Source organism: Zophobas morio, unplaced genomic scaffold (genome assembly GCF_036711695.1).
Source record: "Zophobas morio isolate AGI-343-1 ecotype UQ-CSIRO unplaced genomic scaffold, CSIRO_AGI_Zmor_V1 ptg000009l, whole genome shotgun sequence".
Taxonomy (NCBI): Eukaryota; Metazoa; Arthropoda; class Insecta; order Coleoptera; family Tenebrionidae; genus Zophobas; species Zophobas morio.
Genome location: NW_026972114.1, coordinates 11,165,681 through 11,182,134, shown reverse-complemented (window position 1 = coordinate 11,182,134; position 16,454 = coordinate 11,165,681). Strand labels below are relative to the sequence as shown.

Sequence of the window (16,454 nt, the reverse complement as noted above, 5' to 3'; positions counted from 1 at the left end):
TATCATTTTTAGTAATTTGGTAAAGGGCGATAAAAATAAAACCAGATTGTGTCTTTTTGTTACTATTTTAGATGTGGTATGATGTTGGGACAGCTAAATTTATGATTTTCCACCAAATTAAACACAGAAAAATTCAGGTCGAAAGTATACAATCAAAATGGATAGATATTAATGTTTCGGGTGAAAGTTTAGAGCATGAGCTAAGGACGAATGTGGCAATACATATAATGAGTCCAGAGTGTCAATTACACTACACTTTTCCAACAATTGACTGGGACTTTACTAATGCGTTTCAACACACATCGAATCACAGTTCTATTAAACAGTTATAGGGAAAAATGATTACCAAGGTAGAAATAAAAATTTACCGGAAATGATAAGACATATTATAGATTATAGAAAACAAGGAAAATGTATTAAAAATGGTGAAAAAATGGGGTTGAAGCAAAAAAAAAAAAACGAAGCGAGGAAACAGTTCAACAAACATTCAAGATGGAGGGGAATTTAATAATGGGGAATAAAAAGAACAAAAAAAATTCATGGTAAAGAAAGAAAAGTTTAAAAATCGTTACAATAGAACTAAATATAAAAATTAAATTAAAAAGGTAGATTTTAACTATTTGCAGGTGATGATTGATTAAATTTTTTTTAAGCATTTCAATTTTTCCAAAATTTTACTATTTTCATTATTATAATAAGAAAACTCAATGTCAACTGCAGTGTAATTTATGCATTTTTTAAAGGGCAACCGGTCCATAATAAATAAGTGAAAGCGTTAATGATACCTAAATAAAAACACCATAAGATGCAAGAACTGGATAGAGGTTTTTAATGATAACGTTATAGCTGGTTTAAAATTTTGCCATATCGAAATTGACACAAACTTAATTGTTGCTACATCCGATTGACCCCAGCAATTAATTTGGCCTTGCCTCAATTACAGTGTAAACACACCCTGCTCGTTTAATTCGGTTTAATGCACATCTCAAGATTTTTCGATTGTAAAAACATCGTTCAAACCGTCAATCATTTTCCTTGCTCCCATACGTTGATAATTAAAATAGACAAACCCACGATTACGTGTTGAATAAAAATAAGCCAGTACATAAATGGTCCTCAAGGTCGAACTAATTTTACTAAAACAAATATGTTTATGTAATATTGGTAATTTGCATAACGAACTTGACCCGAAATCAAATAGTTTTCTCGTGTTAAAATCACTCAGTACATTGACGGTTCAACCAAAGAAAGGAAATTGATAAATCTGCTTGCTTTTCTTTATCGCTTTCCCACTAATTTATTTACTCATGAAGATACAGAATTGCAGTCTGGACACTATTGACTCCACTCTATTTAGTTAATTGTCGCGAAGGATGCCACTGTCATGTTTTATAAATAATCTAACATTAACTGTACATTCCGCAGACCGATAACACTTTCCTTTTAAAACTCTGACGAATCGTTATCAGTGGTTTCAATTTCGGGCAATAATAGTCACCCACTTTGCCCAATTTTGTCAATTAATTGTGGTAGTGCCTTTGAACACGATGGAGGTTAAAACTCACAGCGCTTGTCTCTCACCTTACGATGAATTCGGTACGTTTTGAAAATTTTTTTCTTAAAAAATTACATCAATTTTCAGATGCTCTCTTGGCCGATCTTCAAAACACGGTCTCTCCGGGGAGTGTTAGCGGAGGTAGCTCAGGATACGGCTCTTTGAACACGTCTCGAACCACAAGACAGTCTCCGAGCTGTGAAAGCCCTGCACCGAAAGTCGACTCCTACAGTGTCAGATCCGTAAGTTTTTCTTAAAATTAAATTTGCCGCTTGAAATAACTATTTAGTTATTATCCGAATGTAGGAGCGCCATCTGCACCGTTACTGCGAAAGCGTGTTCTGTATTTATTTTTAAGAGCGGAAATTCCACCCATTCTCGAAATTTCCAATAGATACCGCTAGTGGGAGGTCCGTTTTGTAAACTTACGTCAGTTTAAATTTTTTATTACGCCAATAAAAAAAATGAAGACGTTAAGGTGGAAATTTGGCGTTTGAATGGGTGGTGTAATGACGTCATTGTATGTTTTGTTTTTGGTTTTTATATTGTTTAGTGTGAGTCAAGTCGGTGGAATTTTGTTCCCTAAAAATGTATTTTTGTCGGTTCCTATTTATCATTATTTATGTGGAACATAGTTTCGCATTACTTTGAGCGAAAATAGGTTGGAATGGGGTTGCTTTAACTGAGGTTCGAACTCGAACTAAATTTAGGTTCTGTCCATAAATCATCGCCTATTTTAACTTAATTAGTTGTTTACAAGGTTTGGGAGAATTAAAAATTGCACCGTGACACTGTTTCTGTATTTTTTATAAGAAATGATTTTTGGTGGTTTGGTAGAGTGGGTGCCTGTATTTTTTCTTACACTGAATGATTAAAATTTATTGCGTCTACTGCACAAACAGGTTAATTTTATTTTCGTTGCCGACTGTTTAATTAGTTGTACAGTTCTTCCCACTCATTATTTAGATCATCTTTGTATTTATATATCTATTACTTTGTTTTTTCACTAAAGCTTCTACTTATTTTGTTTGTTATTGAATTAAATCACTATTTTCTATGCTGACTATAACAATTATTGATTGGCAATCAATCGTGTTGCTTAACGCCTTCTTTTTATCAAATTCATCATGTGCTGTTTATTTTTTTTTTGTGCTATTAAAGAGGAAGTTTTGTTATTTGCTTTTCTTAGTTGAAATGTAATTTTTTGAAGATGGTAGTCTTATTTTCTGTAAATCTTCACAGATAATTCTGTAAATTTATTTATAGTATTTAAGTATGTCCGATGATCTTGTAGGTAGGTAGTTCTATTCAATTTTATAAATTATGAAGTTCTCATTGTAACACCGTAATTTGTAATAATATGAAGTTTTTGGAAAGTTGCCCAACTTCTATATTTGTTTTCTCATTTAGTTATTAAGTTTGAGATTTAAGTTGTTTTAAACATATTTTCGATGGTTTTAAGTTATAAATTATGTTTTCGGAATTTGGCTGCAGCTAGAATCTTGTAGCTCTCTTAAATGAACAAAAATATTTCTAATACATCTACATTGAAAGTAATATCTTTATAAAGAAATAATAGGCGTTTTACATTCAATTCATGCCAATAAATTGTTGTGTAAATTTTCACCACAAATTTAAATCTGTTGAACACTCAGAACAAATTAATTAGAATTTGAATTACCATTTTGCAATATAATGTTAAAGTAGAGTCCGCCAAATAATGAAAATTGACAATCTGTTTCCAAAAGTGCTTATTGGAAGCCCTCACTAAATAAAATCTTTGGGGTTATAAGTGTGATAATTTACAACGCTTGCCTGCTTTAGGGTTGCTTGTCCGAACTGGACGTCGTTGACCATTATAAGCGACAATGTTTATGTCTGATTCATTAAACATTATTCCTTTCGTACATATGATCATCATAATTCTAATCGGTTTCCAATAAACTATTGGTGGCCTCCAGTAAACAGAAAATCAGTATTCACTATTTGGCAGACTTAATTTATGTACATTAAGTCATGATGTATTATGTCTGACCATCAAACAAGTGTCTGTTAATGTACGATGTTTACTTTTTTTTTGTGAAAATTCCAATTATTATACTGATGCTGGTTTAAAATAAATATTTTCAAAATTTTTTACTGAAGAACACTTGTACGTATCTAAAATAGGTTTACCAAGCGTGAATTAAAGAAGTATTATAATAGAATCCATTTGAGGAAAGGCCAATTCGTGTTGTTTCCATATTTTACGGCTTGTATCATACGAAAGTTCCCTTTCATTATTTTCGTCTGTCTGTAATCTCCGAAACTACTAGACTGATTGAGGTGAAATTTTGAGTGTACTTTAAAACTGGTTTGGTGATTTGATTTGACGACGTTAACTCAGAATTTTGCACGAATAAATCATATGTAAATTTTATAAGATAATATACTTCCATGTTTGTGTTGTATTATTTTCAAAAATAATTCAATATAATACAAGAAAATTTGAAAATTGATTTTACAAAATACAAAACACATGGTAAACGCTAATTAAATCTGTTTATCCTCTCGAAAATTTGATGACGTCGCCTCAGAATTTTACTACATAAATTCTAAAGATAATGTGCAAAATACTGTGCGTCTACACTTGTTGTTTATACATGCATCCATATTTTGAAGAATTGTTTATACAGGGTGTCATACAGTTTAATTAATGAATCAACTAATTTTATTGATTAGTTAAATCAAAAGTGGTTTATCTAATTTTACAAACAACTAAGAAACTTACATATATGTTTAAATCAGTGTGGTTTAGAGGCGAAGGAAATTTTTTATGAGAATTTTTGAAAAAATAAAATTGTGATTGTCTTTGAATTACACCCTCATCATCTAGAAACTTGAACATTTTTTGATTATATAAACCTATCAAAAATTCAATCATTTGTATACATGTATGTTAACAATGAAATCCAACAGGGATAATATGGCGTGATCAACAAACATTATTTGAATATGCAATAGAATTAACTAATTTTGAGAAGTTTTTCTTGTGACCTAAGGCTTATTTTTTTATATAATATGTAATAATAACTTAATGATAATCAACTATAAATATTGATTTTAAACGTTATTTTCAACCGTATCAATTTTGACAACGGAAGTAGCAAAATTTGTTAATACCAACTGAAATACTACTTGTTGATCGATCACACTGTATATTAAAAATACATCCTTAACTTTGACTTTTTATCTGTTTACATCGAAAGCATTCGCCTATGTATTAAAACATACAGGTACAAATAAACGGCGGTAGCAGATAAAAAATATACATTTTTGTTAAAATAAAATTAAGCTACATGGAACAAACGTTCTGAATATTATTTTGGATAAGTAGATATTATTATGATAATTATTACTTTATAATTATTAAGTATGGAGGGGGTCAGTTTATGTTTGCGAGGGGGGCGTGTATTTTTAGTTTATAGTTTGTTTAAATTAATGATAAAAATTAATAAATAGTTAATACACAATGTTTAATATTTTTAAAAATGCTCACATTCCGATGGGAAAATACAATTAGTTGAGACTAACGCAAGCAATTTTGCCTAATTACCTAGTAAAACTTGAAGTTAGTTCTACATTGTCATGTTATACAGGTGTTGACAACTGCCATCATGTTACAACATTGATGTACTTGGCGCGGAAACAGTACAAACGATGTGGTAGAGTGGAAATTCTATGGGTAGAAAATCACTTTGATTTCGATTAGTGGTGTATCATTTGCGTTCTAAAATACGGGCTTTCAAAAAATATATTTTGATTTGTTAATTATTATGCTTTTTTAAAAGCATACATAATCACAAAAACGAACGTCAAACACCGTCGGCGGTACGACCGATACAGTTTCCTCCCCTGAAATCACAAGTCGACCCGTCCGAACACTTTTACGCCTATTGCGACATTTTATTGGTGTGTTTTTCTCAAAATATTCCGACAGTATTTCGTGCAACAGGGTGTTTACGTGCTTTTATTACTAGAAATGAGGTAACGGTACTACTCATTATACAAAGATGGTTGAACACGATTGGCATGAACACATTGGTGATATACCGCTGGTTATAATTAACTTGTGGAAAACATGTGAGTGCGGAGCTTACTGTTTGTTTTGCATACTTCTATGGAATTTTTTTAGAAGTATCTTCAAAACTAAAATAATATTACTTTAGTTCCAGCTGTGGTTCTCTACTACTGTTACTCTGATAGCAAGTTTACTAAGCACACTTTCGTGTGCTGAAAATACATTTATTTATGAGTAAAATGTAGTTGTGAGCGTACATAAAACCAGCCCGTATCAGGTCGGACTGGAGTATTTTTCGTAATTTGCCGTCTACAGTCTCCACTACATTTACTCCCGAAATCCGACACACAACTTCAATATTTTTTGTCGATTCTTCGGGCGATCGCGCCACTTTGACTTCGATGATATTAATACTCAAAATTGTTGATGGCTTTTTAAATTGTGCACAGACGATGGATGGCTGCTTGTAATTCATCATTTGACGTTGCAACAAGTTTGTGTGTGCTCATTGACTAGTCAGTTTACCGAACAGATGGAGTGATCACATGCTTACAAAGTAAGCGTCCAAGCTTGATCCCACCAACATCGAACGTGTAAAGAAATTTCGGCGCGATTGAAAATATTTTTACCTGCTTATAAATGCATCTTATATTCCTGGTTTTTGAAATAACATACAGTGTGATCCAATTGTAAACAAATTCTCATCTCTCTCCGACCTCTTCCCATTGGATTTCGAGATAGGAATAAATCTCAAGGCATTTCAATCGAAACGCTACTATTATTAAATAGTACCCAGTAACACGGTTTTCAAACGAGTTTTAATTTTTAAATCAGAAAAAAAGACACATCAATTTGACAGTAAAAATGGCAAGTTTTGTAGTTACTTTTTAGTGCATAACCTTAAGCAGTTCTACTTGAAAATGTTGAATTAGTGCGTGCTGTGGTGGGCTAAGTTTAGGTTGTGGATGCTCTGTCTCTTGTATTAAAACGGTGAAGATTTCGTCGAAATTTAAAATACCCCACGGGAAGGTGACAGTCTTTCGCCGGAGCTTCTTTATGTGACACATTTTCATATTAAAGTTCTGCTTTCTACAAGATCTTCCCAATTAAATTGGATTTTTTGTTTTAATCTGATACAATTATGATCAAAACAACCACATCACACTGACATGCTTGAAATTGACTTGGGGTTCAACTATAATTTTAGTATTAATTCGAATTACTAAAAACTGGTTAGTTTTTTTACATTATAGGTACTTTGAATAACTAAAAATATCAATGTTTTCATTCGTTAAATTTCCGCTATTTAAAATTTAATATTCGAACTTATTTTTTCATACATAAATGTTAAGATAGTGATTCATTCTGTTATGCACTTGTTGGAAAAATATAGTTTTCTCATTTACTTTCTACTGGCATATTTATGTCTTTACTGTGTTTCTTTCTGCCTCAACCCCCCGCCCACCATTTATTTTAGGAAAGCTAAATTCGCTCCGGATTAACTTAAAATTTATATAAATATACAAAACGTGTATATCCGCACCACTCGAGCAAACATTTCAACCGTCAAACAAATTTTAAACATCGGTGTCGTTTTTTCGTGCAACCCAAAATGTAAAAAAACCCATCGATAACCTGACCCACATGCACATTTCTTAAACGCTTGTAAAAATCTCCATCTATTTTCGACACAACTAATATTAACTTCCTATTTATAAACACTTTTATTAACATAACGTACACACGACATGACTTTTCCCAAAAAAACCCGGAAGTTCGATAATCCATCCCAAAAACCGATCGAATATTCCCGGAGAAAAAGCGAAACATTCCGCATATGAGGATACCCAACCACCTGTTGCCACGATCAACAAGTGGTTGATTTCGAAAATCGGCCGTCGCCGATCCGGCCCATGATGGTCACGTTCGCACCCATAGTCATCCCCTCCTATTTTAAGCAAAGTTACTCGTTTCAGTATGCGTCGCATGCAAGATCCCTTTATGGTCCGATCGGTGTTCAAATTCGGCGAAACGAGACGGAGATACGAGAATCGAGAAGGCAGAGAGAGACGCAGAGAGCGTCGCGACGCGCCGGTGGGGGCAAAGGTTTGCGCACGGCTCGACTTTTGACCGTGCAAAACGAAAGAAAGAGGGAAAGGTTGACAGAAAACGTACGCGCTTTAACGGAGAAAGAAAATAAATGTATTGTCTATAAATAAGGATTTTCGTTGTTATTTTTTGCTGGCGAAATTTATTGGCCCTTCGGCTGGAGCGTCGTCGGTTTATTTTTGATGTTATGATGTAAAGGCGATTTTACGCCTGTCGGAGTAATAAAGTGTAGTAAATTTGCATAATGTACGTGAGAGGCGGATTTTTGGCACGAAATCGGGATTCGCTGTCGATGATAATTTTTGAATTTAATAATGATGTTTTGTTGTAATTGGGCAGGGAGTTGTTTCGAAATTCACTTTTTTCTAGTTTCTGTGTGACGGTAAATTATCCGATTAACGAGTTTGGCCGGAGGCGAGATTTGTTGGAATTTGCGTTAATGTGCTTTTCGAAATAATTTTCGTGGGTTTGACAATGATTGTGAAAAAGGTTTGGCACTTCCGAACTTGAAGTGTGTGTTAAAATGTTATTCGTCATTCTTTTTTTAAAAATATTGGAACGCTATATTAACAATTGACGGCTTATTTTTGACCTATTTAATTTTCTCGCGTAATGTATCATGTAGAACAAAAATGAAACTTCATTTTTGGAGACATGAGCCAAGAAAAACACAACAAAAATAAGTTCATAATTTACATTACATTGGAAAAATATGCTTTGATTAACACATCAAAAGAATAATTTTACTTAAACAGAGTTTCAACAGGTCCTTTGTTCTGGTTTATAGCACGAGGACCAATCAGATTGTTGTGTGATTGCCGCCAAATTAAATTCGCCAATGAAACTTTGCCCGTTTTAATCAGTCAACATGGTATAATAAATTGCGTTGTTTTGGGGCATTAAGTTCTGTATAACGAAAGAACAAATAATGAGCTAGAAAAATAGACATGTTGAAAGTAGAATTTATATAAATCTCATTTTTTTGCTGCATTGTACTTTTAATTTTTTTATTTTGATGAAGCGTTTCTAATCCGTGGACAGATTTTAACCAGAAACTTGGAACGATATCTTAAAAATAATGTAGACACACTTGTAAAAAATCTAGTATTTACGACAGGCTGCATATTTCGGTAAATTTATTAAGTAATTTTTTGTTACTGATTTTGACCATCATTGCAATAGGGTCCATTTGACAAACCTCGTGATCTTTTGAAGTTTCATAACTTATATAATACAAAAATTTGACTTTCATGTTTTCGTTTATGTGTCATCTGTCGCCGTTTGCGAAGTAAAATTGTTTAAAATGTTCAAATTTTGTAGTATGCTTCTATTCTTGTGATTTCTAAATCTGTCTTTAGTTTTTACCTTCGATATCTAGATTTTTAGAAAATAAATCAAAATTGTATGAAAATTGGAAAACCCATATTTTTTATTTGAAATTTAGCTCATTCTTTGAAGTTATCATCAGTATTACAGATCGTTCGTGAACGAATTCACCAGTGCGTCGCCACCCAACTTTTTATTACCTCAAAAATTTGCTTCGTAAAGCATATTTCAAATGTGTAAAATAATATGGGTATGAGAAAAAGAGCCTGATTACGGTTCTGAATGCTGTGTAAACTATGTAAATTTTTTGTTATAGATAAATGTAACAATTTTTTTCTGGATTGAATAAATCAGTTTCGGTTTTTTACCAAATTCTTTCATGCAATCTTTCAATAAAAAACACAGAAGCATTTTTTATGCTAACTCAGGTACCTAAAACTAGAAATAATTTTAAGTGAAATTTTATGTAACAATCTAGTAAGGTGATCATCAATTTTTTGATGGAAGTTTCGTTTCATTTAGATTTGAAATTGTGAATTACTATATTTATATTTTACATTTACTTTAATTAAATCACCAATAGATAGCATTTAAAAAAAAATGTCACTCAAATAAAAATGAAGTATTTATAAACACTTGCATCCAAAACTTGTGGAATTTTTCAGGCATTAAGTTATTTTAGGCATTGAAATAAACAGGAATCATCGCGTTTTTGTGCGGCATGTTTAGACACGAAAATAAATGAATTTAATTAAAGTACCCATAGCAGCATGGCATAACAGCTTTAAAGAATGTAATTTAGTTATACAAATAGTTACTTAATTTGTAAATGAATAAAAATAAGAAAATTTAAGCTACCTGAAAAACAATAGAGACTTTATACTAGCATGGTTAACGAATCTACCGTTCCAGTTTGTTCGACACTACGTGCCTTTAAACCTTTTTATTGTAATCTGTTCTGGTTAAGAAGACGATTTTGGGATATTTCTTACGTTTAGGCATTACAAATCAATCGAGGGTTAAGTTATATCGTAAAAAAGTACTTGTTATAAATGCCATTTTAAAAGAGTTTTTGTGACCATAGCATTACAGTGTGCGTGATTTATGGAGCATAGAGCATTTCTACCAATCCTGCAGAAAATAAAACAAAAGGGAGTGACTAAAAGCAGCTGCAACAGGTGCATATCAAGGAGTTCGATTAACTCTTATTTTTTCGTGTGTCCAATTTTTATTTTATGGTGACAGTTACAGAGGCAGTTGTATCAAATTACAATTCACGGTTTGTTATTTTATTATTTCATCGTTTAACGTAGAATTTAATGTTTGTGCCAAATTTATGAAATCGGACAGTTAACTATGTTTCACGTTCATTAAAAATAGCAACAAATCACCGTGATTGTTTTAAGATTGGGTGTTGAGTTTTTAATTTTATAGGACAATTATGTCTCGTGAATGAGTTTTTATATAAATGTTGCAGAGTGTTAGTTTTGGTTCTAGTTTTTATGTAAATTTGAAAAATAAAACACTATTGTACAAAAACTTGGAAATAACTGAAAGTGTTATCCTGGTTTAGAATTTTGGAGATTACTAAGATCAAATAGGTTATGAGAGTTAAAAAGAGCAGAGAAGTAAAATTGCATCGAACACCTGACACTTTTTTCCATGGTCAAAATTAGCGACCTTTTGCAGTTTAAACTTGGATTACCCCGTAGGGATGATTTTCACATCTATTCAACTTTAGCTAGTAGTAGTCGCTTAAGTATGTTTATCGAAGTTTAAGTAACTCAGTATAGAAAACTCACTTGACAATACACCTTGTAAAACTTTTATGACTTAAGCGGCTTAAGCCAAAGCACCCTTATAAGTCAAACTGACTATTGTATAACTTAACTCAGTTCACATATACCTTTACAGCTCCATTAAGGCAATAATGTGCAGTAATAATCCTTGCGGTTCGGGTCCATTATAAGAGTGGTTTGGCTTAAGCCGCGTAAGTCATAAAAGGTTTAGTAGGGCTTTGACTACTGGTTAAAAAATGTTACTCTAAGAAACAGATCCCAAACCTTGTAAGTATGTCGGACAGAATTATAAAAGATATTTGTTCATGGAGATGGCAAAAATCATTGAGAACCCACGTCTCATATAAACATTTATGTAAATTTTACACGTGTCATGCAAAATACCAAAGGAATTTATCTTTTGTTTTGGTCGATCTTAAAACCAAATATGAACTTTAACGACAGTCAAATTATGGGAATATATTTGCATTGTGAATTACGGCTACATTTAACTAAAAAGCGTTTTTTTTAACTTTCAACCAAAGGAACATTCAGTATGATTTGATTTCTTACTAAAAGTGCTGTAACAGCGGTGAAATGGATGTGTGCTTACGCAGTTTGAAATACTCGTACAATTTTTATTGCTTTAAAGGGCATCAGTTTTGCCGTCGCCCCAATCGATTCTTTTACCCCGCTAAATTTATCAGCACTGATTAGTTGAAATTGTGTGGATTTTTATTTTTATGATGGTGTATAAATCAATTTAATATTCAACTAGTATTCAATTGGAAAACTGTATGGTTAGATTTCTTGGCAGATACAACCATTTGAATCTTAAGAAATTAGCTAATTAACAAATGACCTCAAAAAAATTAGTCTAACTTTTAAATATTTGTATTGTGGAGGCTAATTATGCCTAACAACGAATCGATTTTTAAGCTTTTTTTTAATAATAGGTACGCTTCTTTTGACAGTAACCAGTTAATTATTATTAGCATAATAAATAAAACTTACTTTTTTTCGATACTTAAAAAAAATTGTTCTTAACACCAAGAGAGCACTTAAAAACACGATTATAGATCATCGTGGATTTTTGATGATTTATCTCTGATAAAATGTTCGTCGTTTCAGATTATTATCGTTAATTTAAAAATTGTAGTTGAAAATGCAACAATCCAAGACAAACTTTTACAAATCCATGGCTGCCTTTGATGTTGCTTTTTAATGCGCTTTAGGTATATTGCCTGAACAAATTATTTAAATAATCATGTCAACTAGATTCCATATATTTTTGTTATGAAGATATTCTAAGACCCGGTTTACAGAAGCTCAATTAAATATTTAATTGTGATTAAGTTTTTAACACGGCGTTAAAGTACCACGTGACCGACTCTACACCAATCAGACGTCGCTAAACGTCTCGTTAAATACGTGATTGACTTAATTTCAGTTAAAATATTGTATAAACTGGCCCCAAATGTTGCTAATTGGAAACGGCCAGCGATCACTAGAGTTTACGCAAAAATCGGGAAGTAAAAAATGTATCTACTACAATATTTTATGACTGATTTCACAGGATCTTTAAAGTGTCATATTTTTTGCAGAAATTTTTTGTAGTAAAGTGATAGTAAATTACATAAAAAAGCTCATCCATTTTACAATAAAAAAAAAACATCTTTAAATACCACTGACAACTTGACTTTACAGTACCAAAACTTTCTTTCTTTGTAGTTGAGTCAGTGAAAATTGTATATAGCTTACGTTTATCATTTCATTACTCACAGAAGTATTTTCTTCTTCATCAACAAATTATTACGCTGATTTTATATTTCTCTACATTTTTAAGTTCAAGAAAAAGAAAAATTAGGGGTCCCATTTTCGTTTGTTTGTCGAATTTCGTCTATCATGTGTCATCTGGCCGCGATTTTGTTATTACATAGATGGTAACCAAAATTTCTCTAATCATTCGCACCAAAAATTCGACGTCATCTCAGAATTTTGCCAAGTACATCCTATTTAAAATATCCAAAACAATATGCCTCTGCACATGTGATTTATTAATCCTCTTCTATTTTTAAGCTTATGCATGCAGGTTTTTGGGAGGAAATTCAAAATTGTGTAATAAAATTTACTATTTAACTTAGAAATTACAAAACTAATTTGCTCTGAAATTTTGCACACGTTTTTTGGTTGTCATAAACATGGTAATTTGCTGATCAAAAAACATTTGTTCAAAACTTCCAAAGAATTGATGACATCATCTCAAAATTTTGTTGAGTAAATCGTGCTTGAAATTTATAATATGATGTGCTTCTGTAATTGTGGTTTAATAATACATGTATGTATTTATATTTTGAATGATACGTATACGAGTTACATTGATTTAATGGTTGCAACACAACAAAATGTTTGTCCAATTTTAGAAATAAAGTACTATTTTTAATTTTATTACATAAGTGTTATCAAAAAATAAATAATTTTTTAAATCAATTTTATACCTTATGTAAGGAACTAGCGAGGAAAGTTCTGTCTGAACAACCTTAAACCCAACTTTGTTTATTGTTAAAAAAAAGTGGGAGCTTTTAGTTTATTAACACTTTCCTTTGTCAGTATTTTGATTTGTTTGCTCTAGTTCTAGTACTTTCCTCGCTACAAAAAATACTTCTGTAATTGAATTTCAGACAATATAAAGCATTGTAATGATAATTCGCTATTCGCCTTGTAAAGTTATTTTAATTTATAACCCAAAAACTTACAGCAGTCCGAAAACGACTGATTTTATTGAAAATACGGATTAATTTTCTGCGAAGTGTTTCACGTCTAGAAACACAGCAGACCAAGTAAACTAACTGAAAACAAATCGAAAGCTATTTGGACAGAACTTCCTACGCCCTTCTAACAGTCAAACAAATCCAGTTTCTTAGATAAACTATAAAATTTGATTCTGTGAATTTTATTTTTTGTCATGACAACGCCCATAAATTAAATTAAAAAGAAATGTAGATGATTGAGCTACAGGTAAAGGAACATGCTATGCGTATGTTCCAAAAGATTTTTTTTGTAAAAATTTAGGATGATGTCGGCACCTTGTAGTGCGGATAGTGTAACACTAATAACTTTTTGGTTTAATAATAATTAATAGTAGTAATTAATTCATCGGTTTTTTGAAAAAATCTGAATACGTAATTTTAAAAGGTGTGAATGCGCGGATAAAAATACAAATATGGATACATATTTTGGAAATTTAAGATAGAATTTGTCTAGTAAAATTTTAAGTTAATATTATCAAGTTTTTAGGATGGGATGAACAGATAAATTTTGATTAGCAGGTATATTATTCTATAAAATTTAGACAGCATTTACCTAGCAATATACCAATTACATTACAATGTACTTACTAACGGGAAGTAAAAATTCAAAACATAAAGAAACTAAACACTACACAGTTTTGGGCGATTAGTTTAAATATTTTAGCTTCAACTAACATTAATTCAACAGTCTTGCCAGTATTTAAATTTTTTACTACTAAGCGTCAGCCATTCCATGAAAACCTCGATTCTACTTTTAACGCGCGTTTACTTAATCTTATTTTATTTGTAAAATAATTTCACCTAATTTTCTACGTATGTGGGGCAAGTTGTCGGACTAATTTATCCTCCACGATATTATAATTCTTTTTTCATTGTTTCGAACACATCTATTTTGGCGCTTCCTTAATTAATTATGCATTTTCTGTCGCTTCCAGGGCACCTATGGTAAAACCCAGCCGCCTTCCGGCCCCCGAAGTCCCGGATACGGCCAACATGGCGGCGTCGGTTACGGTTCCGGCCAGACACCGACCGAAAAGCGCACTGTCAATAACAACTTATCCGAGCTAGATATTCTGTTGCAAGATTTGAGCAACCCCAGATACGCCACTACGTCAGGTACCACTTTGACTTAATTTTCTTAACATTTACTAATGTTACAAATTTCAGAAAACGGCATGAACGGTACTTTGAACGGTGGTACTTACAACGGCTCCGGTGGCCTGAGCCCTGCCACCCATTCCCGGCCCTCCAGCGCCCAGAGCACCCTAAACCGGCGCACCGTCGACAGTCTCTTGGAGGAATTAAATTCAGGGTAAAAACAAAATTAATTCTTGAGAACGTGGTTGAATTATGTCTGCGCGGATAGTTTGACAGAAATATTAACTTGGCCAAGCGGTAGTGTGTCACCGGACCCATTAGCGATTCAAACACAATAAGCCGACCTATTTTTTCGCTTAAATTCGCCACATTTAAAATTTATAGGGGTTCGGCTGTTAGAAGATGAAAAAATTGCGAAGATTTGTTAAGTCAGCAATCTGCCTGCAACTCGTCGTTGGCACGAAAATTGTGCATTTTTAGACGTGATTAATAAGATCAGGTGTGTTTTTTTTCATGTTATGGACGAAAAATAGCTTATCTGATGGGACTGTGTTTCGAATATGGCACGGTTTTGCAAATGACCAGGTGTTAACACGATCTGTGAACGGGGACGGCTATATTTAAACTTTTATTAATGTTTTTGTGCCAAATGGAGGATAAATGTGTTTTAGTTGAGTGTCTGGGTTTGATAATTTTCTGTAACGTGTTACTTAGGGAACAGAAATAGAAATCTCAAGTTTATCTTTGTTGGGTTGACGTAGGAGGCGGCTCGTCTTTAAAATCCGTTTGTTAAATCGCCGAGTTTTGTTTTAATTCAACTATTACACAAACCATTAAAAAAAACGACAAACGGAAAGCAAACACAGACACTTGGATTTATGAAAATATAATTAAATTTATAGTTTTTCTTTAGTTCATCGACCGCGTATTAAACAGCAAATCGTAAATTACCCGTTCGGAGTCTCGCCCAACTATGAGTCAAACTCTTGGACAATCGCTTAATGTTTATTATTTTTTTAAAGCTGCTTGCAATAAGTTACTTTGATGTTTCGCTCTTTCAGCGATGTGATATACACCGGCCCGAAAAAGGTCACCATAACGGTTAAAGAAACCAAAACCGAAACGGGCTATCCCGGTGAAACCGAATTGATTTCGTCTCATGTCACCACTTCGACGGCACCCGCAGCCTCTTCGGCTACGAGGGAACTCGACTACTTGATGGCGAGTCTGTCAGGAATTAAGGTAAGTGGAAAAATGTTATCGCGAAGCTGTCATCGGAAATTTGATTGATTTACTTGTAAGTGAGGTTTTATCGGGCGTTTAAGGTGTAAATGGTTCAATGTTTGATTTGCGGTTTACCTGCGGAAGTTTTCTTTGTAAAAGAAGGGAAACAATTAAGATAAAAGTTCACGGAGGTTGAAAATCGAAATTCAGGTAATGTGTGAGTAATGGGGAGTTTGGTTTATATGAATCACAGTAAATAAAAAAACAGATGTAAACAATGTCGTATGTTATATGAAGAAATTGATAATAATCGTACTCTTAAAACTACAGGAGCGGACTGAGGAAATCTTTTCAGGGTACTTTTAATTAAAATAAACTCAAGTTTTTTTAAGATTCAGTAAAATAGCAATAGCGCCAAAGTCTGATATCTGTAATTTTTTTATTTCAAAAGTTCCGTTGGTACATTATTCAACAGATGACAGCAGTAATTTTGG

The 16,454-nt window shown here is 32.6% G+C and overlaps 1 protein-coding gene across 5 annotated transcripts in view; it reads left to right on the top strand.

Moving 5' to 3' along the window:
• The window catches only part of LOC135125887 (leupaxin), a 52,690-nt gene that overhangs the window by 27,373 nt on the left and 8,863 nt on the right, over positions 1 to 16,454 (top strand). For 4 of the 5 annotated variants that reach the window (XM_064051632.1, XM_064051631.1, XM_064051629.1 and 1 more), the window contains exons 2-5: positions 1,643 to 1,797; positions 14,574 to 14,754; positions 14,806 to 14,950; positions 15,798 to 15,978. In XM_064051632.1, coding sequence (XP_063907702.1) covers positions 1,643 to 1,797; positions 14,574 to 14,754; positions 14,806 to 14,950; positions 15,798 to 15,978 — 662 coding nt within the window. Of the gene's footprint in view, positions 1 to 1,422; positions 1,597 to 1,642; positions 1,798 to 14,573; positions 14,755 to 14,805; positions 14,951 to 15,797; positions 15,979 to 16,454 lie in introns of those variants that run through there. The other variant, XM_064051630.1, reaches the window with a different exon arrangement.